This window comes from Gadus macrocephalus, chromosome 14, assembly GCF_031168955.1.
Source record: "Gadus macrocephalus chromosome 14, ASM3116895v1".
In the NCBI taxonomy this organism is placed as follows: Eukaryota; Metazoa; Chordata; class Actinopteri; order Gadiformes; family Gadidae; genus Gadus; species Gadus macrocephalus.
Window position 1 is genome coordinate 23,318,224 of NC_082395.1, and position 15,792 is coordinate 23,334,015.

Consider the following 15,792-nt stretch of genomic DNA (forward strand, 5'->3'; position numbering starts at 1 on the left):
CAGCGCCAGGCTCCTTTATAGGGAGCAGTAGGCCTACGTGTCTGCAGAGCCATTGGTTGCCCTGAGTTATGAGGCAACGTGACTTGAGAAAATACACCCTGAAACTCAACCCCTTACGCCAGCAAATTCTTATCAAGTAGGGCTACTCGCGTCAAAAGTTTCCAAGGATAATATCGCGCAAATTACATCAAATACCCCAGACAAGCATTGGAAAGATTGCACAAATCTAGGCCTACTGTGCACATAGAGTTGGGTTCAAAGTCTTAGGATAAAAGTTATTTTCGAATAATAAAGTTATATATTACATATATATGACCTATATAATGCCTATCAGAGGTCTCCACATGAGATGGCAGTCCCACCACCTGCTCCTGGCTTGACTGGTCCCACCGTTTATGACCCAAATCCTAAGTGACTGCTGACATTACTACCCCTCTACAAAACTCTGACTTAGGCCTTTTGATCCATTTTAGTCTACCTATTACTTTTCTTTACATTTCTATTCAAAAAGGCAGTCTTTTACTCACTCTCTCTTGATTGGTTATTATTTGTATAGTATATAGTATAATAAGTATATAGGCCTACTTTAAAAGGTTGATTATAATTACAGCCAATAGACTCTCAGGTCTGCTGCAGAACAAGGCCTTTCCTTGTGTGAGCGCTGAAATGCTGAACTCTACAGCTGCTCTGTCAGGCCCCGTCCACACGAAGCCGATTTCATGGCGAAACCGCAAAGGTCTTGTACGGTTCGGCCTTCCGTCCACACGAAGCCAGCGAATCCGCAAACTTCTGAAACCACCCTCGGAGGTGGTTTCAAATCTATCCGGTTTCGTTTTGGTTTCGTGTGGACGCCTGAAACCGACTGAAACCGCAAACCATGACATCATCGCCCCACCCCTCGACCTCCTAGCCAATGGCTCTTAAGCCCGCGGAGTCTCAGAAATCACAACAAAAAAGATGATGGCGGACTACAAGCTTGTAATCGTTCTGCAGCATATCATGTCCCTTGTTGGGTTGCTAAGCCATTATTTATTGAGAATCTAGTTCGCCATCGTAGAAGAGCTGTTTGTTTGTGTTGTTAGTGGTTCGGGGGGCAGCCTTTATGCGCATGCTCGCCTCTTCTTCTTCTGGATTTGTGTACCAGAAGCAGCGCCCCTTATGGGCCTGGAATGTTTACTACAGCGTTTCTACAGATCTATCCGGTTTCGCTTGGCTTCGTCTTTACGGAGATACTTAGAAACCGGATAGATCGAAACCGTAACGGTTTCGCCCGTTTCGGCTTCGTGTGGACGGGGCCTGAGGCCTGAGCTACGTAACCTGGTAGGACTGGGCTTCACCGCGTGACTCACTGCTTATCCTGATTCAGTACACAAACACATCCTGAGATCAAACCAATGTCTTTCGGTCTAATGTTGGAGTTAACCAATAGAAAAGAAACAATAGAAAATCTAAGAACGATCCCAGCAGACCACGTGCAAATAATGAAATAAAAGATATCAAAGAAATACTTCAGCACTCAACCCGCAAATAAATGAAAAGTAATAAAGAAAATGTTCAAGCCCCCCCACTGTGCAGTGACAGGTCTGACCTGGAAACAGGCCTAAAGCTTCCAGGTCTGTCCTGGAAACAGACCTGGAAACTGGTTCGGGGGTCTCCCTGCGGGGGGGGGAGGGTGGAGTGTAAAAGACAAAAATTCTAAGACAAAAGGGAATCGACAAAGGCGGACGATTGGCACCATTGAGCCACTGGTAGTAACACCAGTAGCCGCACTGGTAGTCAAACCCACTGGTATTCAAACGCACTGGTAGTCACACTAGAATGCATGCAGTAATTGACCAATCAGCATAAGTATTTGACCTGACTACACTAAGATGTGTAATGTCATCTTGTGATCCTCGTATTCCTCAGTATTCCCCAGCCTGTAGATGGATGGATGGCTATCCTGGTCCGGCCTGGTGGGTCATCAGGGATTTTGGAGCAGCTTGGCACGGGTCTTCAAGATTACATAAAGCCTTCTCACCTTACAGGTCGACGCCGGTCCTGCTCCTGGCAACCGGGTAGTGTTGGGGGCCGGCACATTGATGGTCTGCTTTGTAGCCTAGTTTACTTTAGATTTAGCTCATATGTGTATCATGTTATTGAAGATACCTGACTGTCAAGTACAATTCCTCCCTTTTGTTTACCTCTTGAGTGCTTTCCTTAAATGTGATGGTCTCAGGGCTGGATCATAACAATAATAACAGCAGCTCTCCTCTATGTATACAAAAACAGAATGCATATTTTGCATTCGGACAATGGCTATATCATTTCACAATTATATAACGTTTTCATATTGAATGATTTGTTTTAGTGTGTGTGTGTGCGTGTGTGTGTGTGTGTGTGTGTGTGTGTGTGTGTTTTAAAGCACAATGCAATAGCTGACCTCCTGCTGTAGCTTAAGCATGGGTTGTGTTACTGGGTTACTGGATGGATGGATGGATGGAACTTGAAGGACAGACTTTCAGATGGATGTTTCTAGATGAGGAGACAGTACAGTTTAAAAACACTAACATTCCTAAAAGTTTAAAAGGTTTGGGAACCATTTCAGTCATGAAGTAATCAATGAATGGATGTGGAGGTCTTCTTATTAGCAGTCAGTTCAATAAGGTGAGATAAGCGTCTATGAATACTGAGTATTGACACTCAATTGGCATTGAGGCTCAGGCAAATAATGCATTCAAAATTGTAAATTAATAGAGCTCCGACAAACATGATCAAACGCAGGTTATAAATAACAGACAATAAAGTAACATTTTGATATCCTATATAGTGAACAATGATTGTATTCATAATAATCAATTGTAAACTTAATTTTGTCCTTCAATCAAATCATAATGATCATGCCTTTATCTGGTTAAATGATCGATCTGCATGGGTTAAGATGGTCAACCTGGAAGACAGGTGGGACTGTTTGGATGATTTCTCTCAACTGTCATCAGCGCATGACTCTACTGATCAACACCTAGCTAAAACCTTCACTAGGGTGATGGGAGCCCTGCACCTCTTCTGAACCCGAGCCAACAACAACAACAACAACAACAACAACAACAACAACAACAACATCAAATATAGCTGCGAGCAGCAATGTGGGGGTCAAGCAGAATAGGACTCCATCAACTAATTTTTGCTGCTACCAAGTTGGCTATGATATGTTAAAGAGTTGCTGAGAACAGGGTTACTTCCCATTTGGCGGCTTTATCGTCAAGTTTGATTGGCTGTCACTGCCAAACGGTTTTGAATTTGAAAAAGCTGTTAGACACATTTGTTCAACCTGGTCCAAACCTCCAGAAACACAAGAGCTCAGAGTCCAGAGGAATGCGGAAGACAGGAGGGGTCGGCAGTCATCAGGGGCTCAGGAATCAACCCGCCCACTCCACCAAAAGTGGGGAAAACTGGAGAATATCTCGATTTATGTAACTTTTGGTTCGCCCTGAACCACCAGATCTGCACGACGCCAATATGTTGGTGGTTTCGATATGTGTGGCGAGTTTATTAATATTCCCACTCTTACTCCAAACGTTGTGCCCTTATTTCTGGAAGGATGCCTTCTACCTAGTGAAGCTGATCAACATATCCAAGACCTACATCCTTCGGCGGAGGAGGAGACCAATCTTCCTCTTTCTGGACCGCTTTCTGGAGCAAGCCGTCGCGCGTCCCGATGCGACGTTCATCGTGTTCGAGGATGAGCGCTTCTCCTACCGCGACGCGGACACGACGAGCAACAGGATAGCGAACGCTCTCCTGCGTCACCCTCAGTACCATGCTGGGGACACGGTGGCGCTGTTCATGGGGAACGAACCCGCCTTTATGTTCATCTGCCTGGCCTTGGCGAAGTTGGGATCCCCCGCTGCGCTCCTAAACCACAACATCCGCTCCAGGTCCCTGTTGCACTGCTTCAGCTGCAGCAGCGCCACGGTGTTGATCGCAGCCTCAGGTAGGACAGCCTCAAGTAGCAGACAGTAGGAAAGCGCCCAGTAGCAGACAGTAGGACAGCGCCCAGTATCAGTTAGTAGGACAGCAGACAGTAGGACAGCGCTCAGTAGCAGACAGTAGGGACCATGCATTACACAAGAGATGCCATGAACTGCATAAAGAGGTCAAAAGCATGGATGGCCTTCCTCCTCCATCACTAGGAGCAAGCAAAGGTCCATCATCAGAGTCAAAACTCTTCCGTTTTGGCACCGGGGAAAGAGCTCCCTGCCGACATCAGGTCCACACAGTCGCTCACCAGCTTCCGCAAGAGACTCGAGGCTCACGACTCACCTGTTCAGAGTTCACCTGGACTCTGCATAGCCTCGTCCCTTACACCCCCCCCCCCCCCCCCCTTTCTTCTAACAAATGTAAGTCGCTTTGGATCAAAGCGTCTCCTAAATGCCCTCAATGTAAATGTAAATGGTCTTCAGGCCTACTTCTACCCCAGATAAAGTCGCTAAGCCAGATGCGTTGTCTGCCTCCTGTTTCCCCCAGAGCTGCAGGACGCTGTGGGAGAGGTGCTGTCCTCGCTCAGGGAGCAGCGTGTGACCGTGTTGCTGATGGCCCGGGACTGTGACGTGAGTGGGATGGAGAGCTTCTCCTCCGAGGTGGAGCAGGCCTCCGACGCCCCCCTGCCTCGGGCCCTCAGATCACACGTCACGTTCAAGAGCCCCGCCGTCCTCATCTACACGTCTGGGACCACAGGTACCAGCCTCCGTCGTACATCACCGCAACATGGCTGACCCCATTATTATTATTATGACGTATATGGAAGCTCGTGAGTAATAAGTGATGTTGTCATGTATTTATGTCCAGGGCCAAATAAAGGAAGACACACTTTGAATATATTGTGCTGTAGTAGAAAGCTTTATTATTTATATCAACTACATAACCCACAGTTTATCTATTAATCCATTTATCAAATAAGAATTGAGTGGTAAAGCAGCACATTGTTGTCTAAGGATTTGTCTGACTTGGTTTATAAACCCTTAATGAAGACCTCTAGATTTGTTTTTCTACTTCTAATCTATTTGAAGCAATACCAAAGCATTCCTCCAGAACAAAAACGTTGTGTCCATTCCGTTGTTTTTTGGCCAGTGCAGGCCACAAACACCAACAAACACGCACACACACACCCACACCCACACCGGGTCCGGTTCCTTCTCCCTGTGCCTCAGGTCTCCCCAAAGCCGCGGTGGTCAACCAGAACCGGCTCCTCATGGCGCTGGCCGTCCTGGCGTCCAACGGCGTCACGGCAAGCGATGTCATCTACCTCAACCTGCCGCTCTACCACACAGCCGGCTTCCTCGTGGGCTTCGTGGGCGCCGTGGAGACGGGTGAGAGTCCTCATCTGCGCCGGGGTCGCCGTGGAGACGGGTGAGAGGCTCCTCCCTCGCTCCCGGTCTCCCCGCAGGCAACAGGAAGAGGGAGAAAGGGTTCTGACAGAAGTGGAACCCCGATCCCGGTAGATGTTCGTTGGCGAGGGGAGTCTCTCACTCCGGTCGCTTCTGTTTCCGTGGTTTTCTGTCAGAGTCTTGGTTGTGTACCGCATGTCTCATTTAATACATCCTCATCAGAACGATCCTTTAAACAAACAAAGTGAAAGTGACGTGAGGCCTGGGATCTGTGACGCCGCAGCAGGTGTTGCCGTATCAAGTTTACTGTGTTCAGAGTTTAAATCCAAAGCCTTATCATCAAGGCCTTCTGAGAATGCCTAACTGGGTTATCCTGAAGTAAACCTAGCTGAGCCTGTTCAGTTCCCCCCCTAGTCCCCCAGTCCCCCCGACCGTCTCCATGGAAACCACATGAAAGGCCTTTTGTCAGCGGTGAACCCGTAACTTGGGGGAACCAGGCCGAGACTGCCGGACTACCAAGTGCTCTCCCTAAATAGGTCAGAGTTCACCGCGCTGTTGGTCAATGAAGATAGCAGCACGGCTAGCACTCAGTGGGCTAACCCTCCTGAGAGCTTGTCAGAGTCTGAGTAGTAATAAGTATGTGTAGCATGCAATTCCCGGCTGAAAACAAACACTTCAATGTGTTTGATGACCGTTCGCAGCCTCGATTGTAGCAGCAGTGATGTAATTGGATGACCAACAGCACTTAGGTGCTGATATTATGGGTTTTTTAAGCATGGCTGATGAAGGATTGGAAGAATAGGTTTATCAAGATTATAAAGTTATGTAAAATGTTCTCAATCCATATGATTACTAAGTAAATCCCATTTAGTCATGTGAAATAGCTTACTGTCTCAGGTAAACATTAAGAGGGGCTATCGTTAAGATTATAAAGTTGGGAGAAGAGCAGCAGTTCAGAGCAGAAGAAGCACAAATTAGAAAAGAAGCAGACAATAAGACCGGCCCTCCCTCTCTTACTCTGTCCTCCCTGTGGGGGGCACTGCCACCACCCACCAGAGGGGGAGCTGTTGCTCAGGATGGATCGACTCATCAGAGGAAGGCGGGGGTCACAGAACAGATGTTCTGACGGAGTGTTCCATCCCCCAACAGCTGACGGACAGCTGTTGCATTTTAAATCTAAAAGCATCCCTGCAGCGTCTTCAAGCTGAATTGATCCAATTCACTTTCCCACAGTGAGAAGTGAACTGTATCGTTGAAGTGCTTCTGGTTTTGTTTCTGCTCTGGTTGTGATCCAGGCTCATGCATCCTCCTGAGGAGGAAGTTCTCCGCCTCGCAGTTCTGGGTGGACTGCAGGAGGCACAAGGTGACGGTGATCCAGTACATCGGGGAGGTGCTGAGGTACCTCTGCAACACGCCTACGGTAGGACAGAGCGTAGGACAGACCTTACATACGGTAGGACATACTCTACAGACGGTACGACACACCCTCCTAAATCCTCTGCAACAGGCCTACAGTAGGACACACCCTACATCCTATGCAACAGGCCTACTACAGTAGGACACACCAGAGTCGGCCCTAGGCATAGGCAGTATAGGCAAATGCTTGGGGCGCCGTCATCCGCGGGGGGCGCCGAAAACGGGGGGAGAAAAAAAAATATATATATATATATATATATATATATAATACTACTTTTTTTTTTTTAGTGCCATTACTACTATTATTTCGAAATATTATTTAAGCCCACAGCAACATAAAGTCATAGCATCGTTGCTCTGAACCTGCCCTCTGTGAGGGGGGCAGGTACAGTTTTTTGCACTGTGGTTAGACTGAATTGCATTGCAATGACAATAAAGTTGAATGAATCTCATCACATTTTCATTAGTCTATATTAGTCTCATGTATAGCACACCAAGCATCTGTTTTTTTTATTAAAATGTAACATGCAGTCGTCACATATACTTCTCTTCTCCCTTCAGATGCACTTTTAAAATATTTCAGTACCACCCCCAGTGACACAGCATCAGGTGCTGCTGTCCCGTCTACCTCTGCACAGCCCTAATTTTGTATTTTTTTTACACTTCAGTTGAGTGCTTGTTTAATCTCTGGTTAGAACCAAATTAGATAAACCATACTACATTTAATTGTATTTACAATAATTTGAATCTGAACTCTATTATTTTGCTTATGAATGCCTTTAGTAAAACATCATGCATTTCTTTGCAGTATTTTGTGCATACTTATTGTATGAGTGATTCATTGCTTGTTACTTGGTTTGTAATACGTTTCGTGTGTTTAATTTTCTATCTAAAATCAAAGAGTCTCAAAGACAAAGCTTTGTAGCTTCTCTGAGTTTATGAACATTGGTAGTCGAATTTACTGTGCGATCCAACGGGGTAGGGGGCGCCAGCAAAAATCTTGCCTAGGGCGCCAAATTGGTCAGGGCCGGCCCTGGGACACACCCTACATCCTATCCTACAGGCCTACAGTAGGACACACCCTACATCCTATGCAACAGGCCTACAGTAGGACACACTCTACATCCTATACAACAGGCCTACAGTAGGACACATCCTACATCCTATGGAACAGGCCTACGGTAGGAAACACACTCCTAAATCCTCTGCAACAGGCCTACAGTAGGACACACCCTACATCCTATGCAACAGGCCTACTACAGTAGGACACACCCTACATCCTATGCAACAGGCCTACAGTAGGACACACCCTCCTAAATCCTCTGCAACAGGCCTACAGTAGGAGACGCACTACATCCTATGCAACAGGCCTACGGTAGGACACACCCTTCTACATCCTCTGTAACATTCCTACAGTAGGACAGACCCTACATGCTCTGTAACAGGCCTACAGTAGGACACACACTCCTACATCCTCTGCAACACACCTACAGTAGGACACACGCTGTTGTTCCTCAGTCCTTCTTATTGACAGTACGTGAGCGTCTGAGGTCAAGCCCCAGGATGGATAAAGGTGTGCAGGTTGACCCTTCATGGACAGGCTCTAGGTCTGAGCTCTGCTGAGCACAGTTTCTAGTTCAACCACTTGTTGGAATGTCGTTTCCTTGCATTTTACCCCCCCTGTTATTTCCCATGAAGTGGCATTTAGACGGTATTATTAATATCCATATTTCCAAGTGCAACCGACAGAACAGGAACGTGACCCCGGTCTGCCGAGTTCATATCCGAAGGAAACACGGCGATACGATTGGTTGCAAAGGTTCAGAAGGTGACGCACGTATTGCAAACCAAGTATGAGGGCGGGGTGCGGTTCCATCCTCGGCCTCTGATTGGATTGCGGAGAAGTGACTAAATCTGGTCGCCCGCACCGGTTGGTCTGTCTGGTCGCCGGTACGCTAGGTCCGATGGAGGGAAAACCCAGGGCGTGGCAGCGAGTGTAAATACTGTCTATGGCCATTGAAACCGAAGCCCCAGCGTCACATGCAGAGCAGGCTCCTGTTACCGGCCATTAAACTGGTGCCTTCTGGTTCCGACAGGAATAGATGCTGGCCTTTACTGTCTGTCCATATCCAGAGGCCTGGACACCGGATCTCCCTCTGTGAGCCAACCAGTCTTTTGGGTATCTGTACGATTTTTCATATTGTAGGTTTGTTTTATTGTAAGTGGGGCCAGAGAGGATATTATTGTAACGGGACACCAAACATTCAGTGGATTTTCTTTTGTAAGTGAACCCCTTTTTTAGAAGGTGCTGACCTCACGTGTGTTCGATGCTATACTCTCACCGCCGACACCATACATTAACGGGCAGCGTGGGGCTCAGGAGCAGAGCAGGCCTGAGCAAGAAACCTCACCCTCACTGCTCACGAGTCACGACGAGCTGGCTGTCGCCTTGCATGGTTGACTCTGCCGTCGGTGTGAATGTGTGCATGAATGTGTGAATGTGTCCATGAATGGGTGAATTATGTAAAGCTCTTTGAGTGGCCACTGGTTAGAGTATAAATGCAGTCCGTTTACCTTTTACATGACCTCAATGACCTCTCGAGCCTCTCAGGACTAAAGAGGCGTCCTCTCTCCTTCCTCCCGGGGGGGGCAGCGGCCCGACGACCGGGACCACTGCGTGCGTCTCGCCATCGGCAACGGGCTGCGGGCTGACGTGTGGACGGACTTCCTGCGGCGCTTCGGGAACATCGGGGTCCGGGAGTTCTACGCCTCCACAGAGGGGAACGTGGGCTTCCTGAACTACACCGGCAAGATCGGCGCCATCGGACGCACCAACTTCCTGCAGCACGTACGTATGTTTGATATCTCCCGCGTACGGCCGCGTACCATCACACAGTTAGTCTAATAATATGAACTCAATGCATTGAATTGGGAGGCTCTTTTCAAGGCATCTGTTCAACCCCACACCCCTCTGCACTTATTGTATGTTGTACGTCCTGGCATGTAAAAATAGTACTTAGCATTGTGTAGCATCTTACCCTAGCTGCCTCTGTTGTACACAGGGAATGGGTTAACCTAGTGATTGTTAGTGCTTGGCACTTGGTTCTATGAACATCCTTACTGTACAGACAGAGATATATTGTGGTTTCTCAAATGTACTTATTGGAAGTCTCTTTTGATAAAAGCGTCTGCTAAACGCCCTAAATGTAAATGCATCTGAAGCACTTGACAGAGCTGCTTAGCGGCGTTTGTTTGAATATTCAGCTCGTTCCGAGCCGTTGTGTTTATTAAACGGTGCAACAGCCATTTTCTTTTCACTTGACTTTGAGCGGGATATCAATGGTTTGCCTTCAGCGAGGGCTTTGTCATGTTATGTGCTCACTCTAGCTATTTCTGCCCGTAGAAGCTGTTCCCGTACTCGCTGGTTAAATACGACACAGAGCGCGACGAGCCCCGGCGGGATGCCCGCGGCCTCTGCATCGAGGCTGTTAAAGGTGAGCAGGCTTTAAACTGGAGGAGCACGTCACACCGAGACTCCATCAGCACGTCCTCGGGGATCAGATTCAACCGCCCCCACCCTGCGCTGTACCTCTCCACCCCGACCGACTCCAGCGCTCTTCTCCCTCATATATGGATTGTGTGGAAATTACCAAAAAACACGATCATAGAAACTGAGCTGACACCCAGGAGACACCTGCGGTGGGGACGGTGTTTCACCAGGATTCAGAATAGTTCTAGAACAGGATGTCCCTCCTGAAATAAACCAGGGGACGGTTTGGACGCATTCCAGAAAGGGTCATACATTGTAAACGATTGATTCATGCACTTTCAAAATTATTGATGACATTAAAGGTGTGTGTGTGTGTGTGTGTGTGTGTGTGTGTGTGTGTGTGTGTGTGTGTGTGTGTGTGTGTGTGTGTGTGTGTGTGTGTGTGTGTGTGTGTGTGTGTGTGTGTGTGTGTATATTTATACACAAGAACTTGTGGAAATGTATATGCATATCGTGTGTTCTTTACGTAGGTGAGACTGGGCTGCTGGTGTCCAAAATCACGGAGCGCGCTCCTTTCATCGGCTACGTGGGGAATGAGGAGCAGACGGAGAAGAAGAGGCTGCGGGACGTCCTCAGGCCTGGAGATCTGTACTTCAACAGCGGAGACCTCCTGAGGCTGGACCTGGAGGGCTTCCTCTACTTCCAGGACCGCGTGGGCGATACCTTCAGGTCCGCAGCGCAGACCGGTGAACGGGAGTCACCTCCTCTGAGGGGAGCCGACTCAGACCGGTGAACGGGAGTCACCTCCTCTGAGGGGAGCCGACTCAGACCGGTGAACGGGAGTCACCTCCTCTGAGGGGAGCTTACTCAGACCGGTGAACGGGAGTCACCTCCTCTGAGGGGAGCTGACTCAAAACACATGAAGGGATAACACACAGAACAGATGAACAGATCCTACTAAAGAACACAAGTTCAGTTCCAAGGGGAGAATGGAGAATGGTTCATTAAATGGTCATTAAATGTAATTCCCCTTAAATGAGAACAGTTAAATGAACACGCATGCTGTTTTATATGTGCTGTATCCAAGTTAACTGAGGAAAGATTGCAAGACTAAAGGAATACGTGTGTGTGTGTGTGCGTCTGCATGTGTGTGTGTGTGTGTGTGTGTGTTTCAATAGGTGGAAGGGCGAGAACGTGGCCACCACAGAAGTCGCGGACGCCCTTTCCCTTGCGGGCTGCGTGAGAGACTCCAACGTCTACGGCGTTGAGGTCCCAGGTGAGTTGCTCCCCTCCACGCTCTGAACCGCTTGGACATTAGGAGCACCAACACCAGGAAACACACTGTTCTGCTCCCACCGCCTCCTCCGTGACACGCTCTGGGCTGACCCATGTTCTGTGTCTCCTGCTCTCCTGAAGGCCATGAGGGGAGGGTGGGGATGGCCGTCCTCACGCTGAGGGAAGGCGCTCCGTTCGAAGGCGGCCTCGTGTACCAGCAGGTGGTCGGCCTGCCCTCCTACGCCCGGCCTCGCTTCATCAGGATACAGGTAAGGCTCCTCAGGATACAGGTGACTCAGAATACAGGCGAGCCTCCTCAGGATACAGGTGAGCCTCCTCAGGATACAGGTGAGCCTCCTCAGGATACAGGTGAACCTCAGGGTACAGGTGAACCTCCTCAGGAAACAGGTGAGCCTCAGGATACAGGTGAGTCTCAGAGTACAGATGAACCTCCTCAGGGTACAGGTGACCTTAGGATACAGGTGAGCATCAGGATACAGGTGAGCCTCCTCAGGATACAGGTGACTCAGGAAACAGGTGATTCTGAGGGCAGCTGTCCCCCAATAAAACAAAGCTTTTGTTAACCAGATGGTAATCTATCCATTGGAGCTCCACAAGGTGTCATAAAATGGGGTTTGTGGCCGGCCCTTATCCCTTCCCCTAGGCCTAGGGGGTCAAATACAGCCTTTGAACACATCCCTCGAAAAAGGTTCACTGAACACAGGGACAATCCAACAGATACAGGGACACAGAATGTAAACATAGAATTTGCCTATTACAGGTGGTTTCATTAGTGTGCAGAGAGTCATTTGTTTCCCAGCTGCATTGTTATGTTGTAGTAGATTGGAGTGCAGCTCTACAGTTTGACCAGTGGGGGCAGGCAAGCACACTGAAGATTCACGATTCAAGAGTTGTCACATGCATACAAGTATAAGGTGAACTTAAAAGAATCAAGACATCAACAGCAGTCGTTATCAGCAGTAGTAGAAGTAGTTTTGAGGCCTGAGATGAGATTAGAGGAGTATGCTGGTCCACTTTGATAGAATAGTGTGATAATAGCCACCTGAGCCTGAGAAACAGCCTTTATGTGCATTTTGAAGTGTGCCGTTTCCCCCACTTGTCAGATTCTGAGCGTTTTCATGAGTTGAGCTGTCTGATAAAACAAATACTGGTTTATCAAATCAAGGCTCGGGTTAAACCAAATCTACAAGCTTCTGTTAACTTTGACAAAGGAAAGGTCCACATTGTTCATTTGAGAATCTATGCTGAATCAAATGTGGGTCAGCGGGTTACAGCCTTCCGCTGCTTGTACTGTAAATGTACAAACGTTCTCTAAAAGTGTGTTTGTGTTCCTCGCAGACGGAGGTAGAAGTGACCTCCACCTTCAAGCAGCTGAAGAGGAGGCTGGTGGAGGAAGGGTTCGACCCAGAGAGCATCGCGGACCCCCTGTACGTCCTGGACGAGGCGGCCCAGAGCTACAGCCCCCTGACCCCCCGGGTGTACAGCCTCCTCTCCTCCGGGGGCATCAAGCTGTAGTCGGGGGGGGCTGGGGGGTCCTCACCGTTCACACTTTAGAACAACACTTTATCTACGGCCCCTCAGCGAGGGGGTCCCTCAGGGAGGGGGTCCCTCAGGGAGGGGGTCCCAACATGACTTCCCTTCACACAATAATAGTTGCCAGGTAAATCATCCATACCATGTTGAACATAGGAAGGGCGGTCTGCCGCAGCTACTCCTTCCAACCAATCACAAATCAGCCAAAAAATAATATTAACGTTCTAAGCAAATGATTTTGCAAGTTTGCATTACCACGAAGGAATTTTAGGCTACTTTATGAAGCTTAACTTTGTCTGCGTGTTTGATTAAAGTTCAGAAGCATTGCACTCTGCTGACACTGTTAAAGTGCCTCAACACGGCGCGTCACGTGAGTATGTTTTTTTAAAAGTTGTGTAGGCCTAAGCTTTAGAAAAGACATGCATTTGCGGGTGCACTGCGTGCGTTCATGAATGCGAATTCATGTTTGCCTCCCTGGTGAGCTCGGCCAGGAACGGCTTGGTTCCCCATGTCATCAGTCCCCAGATGCATTGCTGCTGAACAGACTTAACTTTCCAGTTAAAATCGAGTTGAAGAAGGTAAGATACATTTGTATAAATTCAATACATATGTACTGTCAATACTAATCGAAAATGTTCCTGGTGTGAGAATTTGTCTTTCTAATAAGTGCTCTGTGGGATTGCATACTCATCAAATTATCCTTCTGTTTAGTAACTTGCCAAATTTGAAAACAAACCCTTTCAAACAGATAGAAGTGTGCAACCAATAATACAATAAAACACAATTTCATGAATATTTTTTACACTTAATGTAAGAATAGGCCTAAGGTAAATACATAATTTCCAAGCAGCTTTTCCTAATGTCGTGTTATTGTTTTTCATGTTTATTTTTATTTTTTGTAAACAGAATACTCATAGGGGATGTAGTCTCTTATCTTTCTAAAAAAATAACTAACAATTCAGATGAAGTCAATGTTAAACATATGTGGGGGTTTCCATAGATTTCCATTTTTTCAACTTTAATTTCCTTTAGAGGGGTGATATAGGGTGCAGCCATACATTGTGACCATCTGGGGCTTACCCCTTACCCCATCTAAGAATATATTTCTTAGATACGATTTCCTGCATTCTAGTCCATTTGAGATTGATCTGCTGGATCAAATTATCTCTTTTAACCCATGTCTTGTCACGTTAATTGGAATTTCTTATTCTTCTTTTTTATAAGAGGAAGAGACTTAAAGGATCCGGGGCTTTTGAAGTGAGATTCGGGGCTTCAGTTCCAAAAGCCCCCTTCGTGCTCTACCACTATATTATGCCACCAGCAGTGCGTTTGTTTAGCCATTACAAGGACATTCACATTTGGGATGTACAACGGCTTGTAATGGCCTATGACACTCACGTGGTGGAAAAATATCACCCTTTTTAGGGTAAAGGTATCTTAAAGCTATTGTGAAATAAAATAAAGGCAGTTGTACTTTGTTGTTCTGAATGATTTGTAAAGTCACCATGGATTAATCGGAGGAAACAATGGTCCTTGATCAGAAGTGATTCATTCACTGCAATGCAAATATCCCAATAAGCCAGGGGTCTCAAACCATCGATCCGCGGGCCAATTGCGGCCCGCGGGACGATATTTTGTGGCCCCCTACTTGATATCAAAGTTAAGTGTTAGTGCGGCCCGCACGTTTTAATTATTATTATTATTATTATTTTTATTTTTTTTGCCGAGTCGCTGCGCTTGCCCGTTGGCCGCATTTATAAAGCTTGCTGCGCACAAAAAACTTGCATAAGACGGCAGTGAAATGTGCTCGGCCAACGGTATGGCTTCTCCCAAGTCTGTGTGCGCTGGAGATACGCCCTTTCTGTGTGTATCTCTTTCCAAACACCATGCACCTGACCGGGTTCTCTCCTGTGTGACTCCTCTGATGTATTTCGATCTTACTGAAGCATCTGAAACTAACCGCTTAGCAACCGAGTTCCTGAAGTTGTGGGGCTTCATATCCCTGAGCCTGAAATGTGCGTCAGTTTTTTTTCACTGCAAACGTTGGTAGGCTATTTATAGAAAATGTCTATGTTCTGACATGATTGATTGCATTTTATAACTGCATGGGCCTGGATACGTCGGTAGGGGGGTGTGTGTGTGTGTGTGTGTGTGTGTGTTCCTGTGTGTCCAGTGGGAGAGGAAATATCGACGTGTGAAAGAGTGTTTTGTATCAAGTTGAGGCCGACACATATTAATCGAAATTTATATATCATAAGTTACACATGTATTAAAAAAAAATTCGGGTTGAAATCGGGCTCGGGCTCATAATTACAGTTAATGTGTCGGGCCGGGCCGGGCTCGTACAGAACGTGCACGGGCCGGGTCGGGCTTGACACACACACACACACACACACACACACACACACACACACACACACACACACACACACACACACACACACACACACACACACACACACACACACACACCAACGTTTGTGGTGAAAAATGCTTCTGCACATTTCACCCCGTCTTTGCAAGGTTGTTGGGCGCAGCAAGCTTTATAAAAAAAAAATATATATATATAAAGCCCTGCATGGGCCCTGCAGGAGCTGTGTGAGAGGAAGTGCTGCCAGGTCTCTGGCAGTAAGGAGTAGGCAAGAAAAGCCATATGTTCAGAAGGACACTTCATGTTCTGAAGAAGGTTCA

At 47.3% G+C, this 15,792-nt stretch overlaps 1 protein-coding gene across 1 annotated transcript; it reads left to right on the plus strand.

The window, feature by feature from the left end:
* The first annotated feature begins 3,153 nt into the window (after positions 1–3,153).
* zgc:158482 (uncharacterized protein LOC100009650 homolog) lies at positions 3,154–15,553 on the plus strand. Its single transcript, XM_060071152.1, has 10 exons — positions 3,154–3,973; positions 4,507–4,716; positions 5,190–5,348; positions 6,662–6,786; positions 9,436–9,630; positions 10,186–10,276; positions 10,803–11,001; positions 11,451–11,548; positions 11,689–11,816; positions 12,907–15,553. The coding sequence occupies exons 1-10, from the start codon at positions 3,499–3,501 to the stop codon at positions 13,081–13,083; spliced, it is 1,857 nt and encodes a 618-aa protein (XP_059927135.1). The 5' UTR covers positions 3,154–3,498; the 3' UTR covers positions 13,084–15,553.
* The last annotated feature ends 239 nt before the right edge of the window (positions 15,554–15,792 follow it).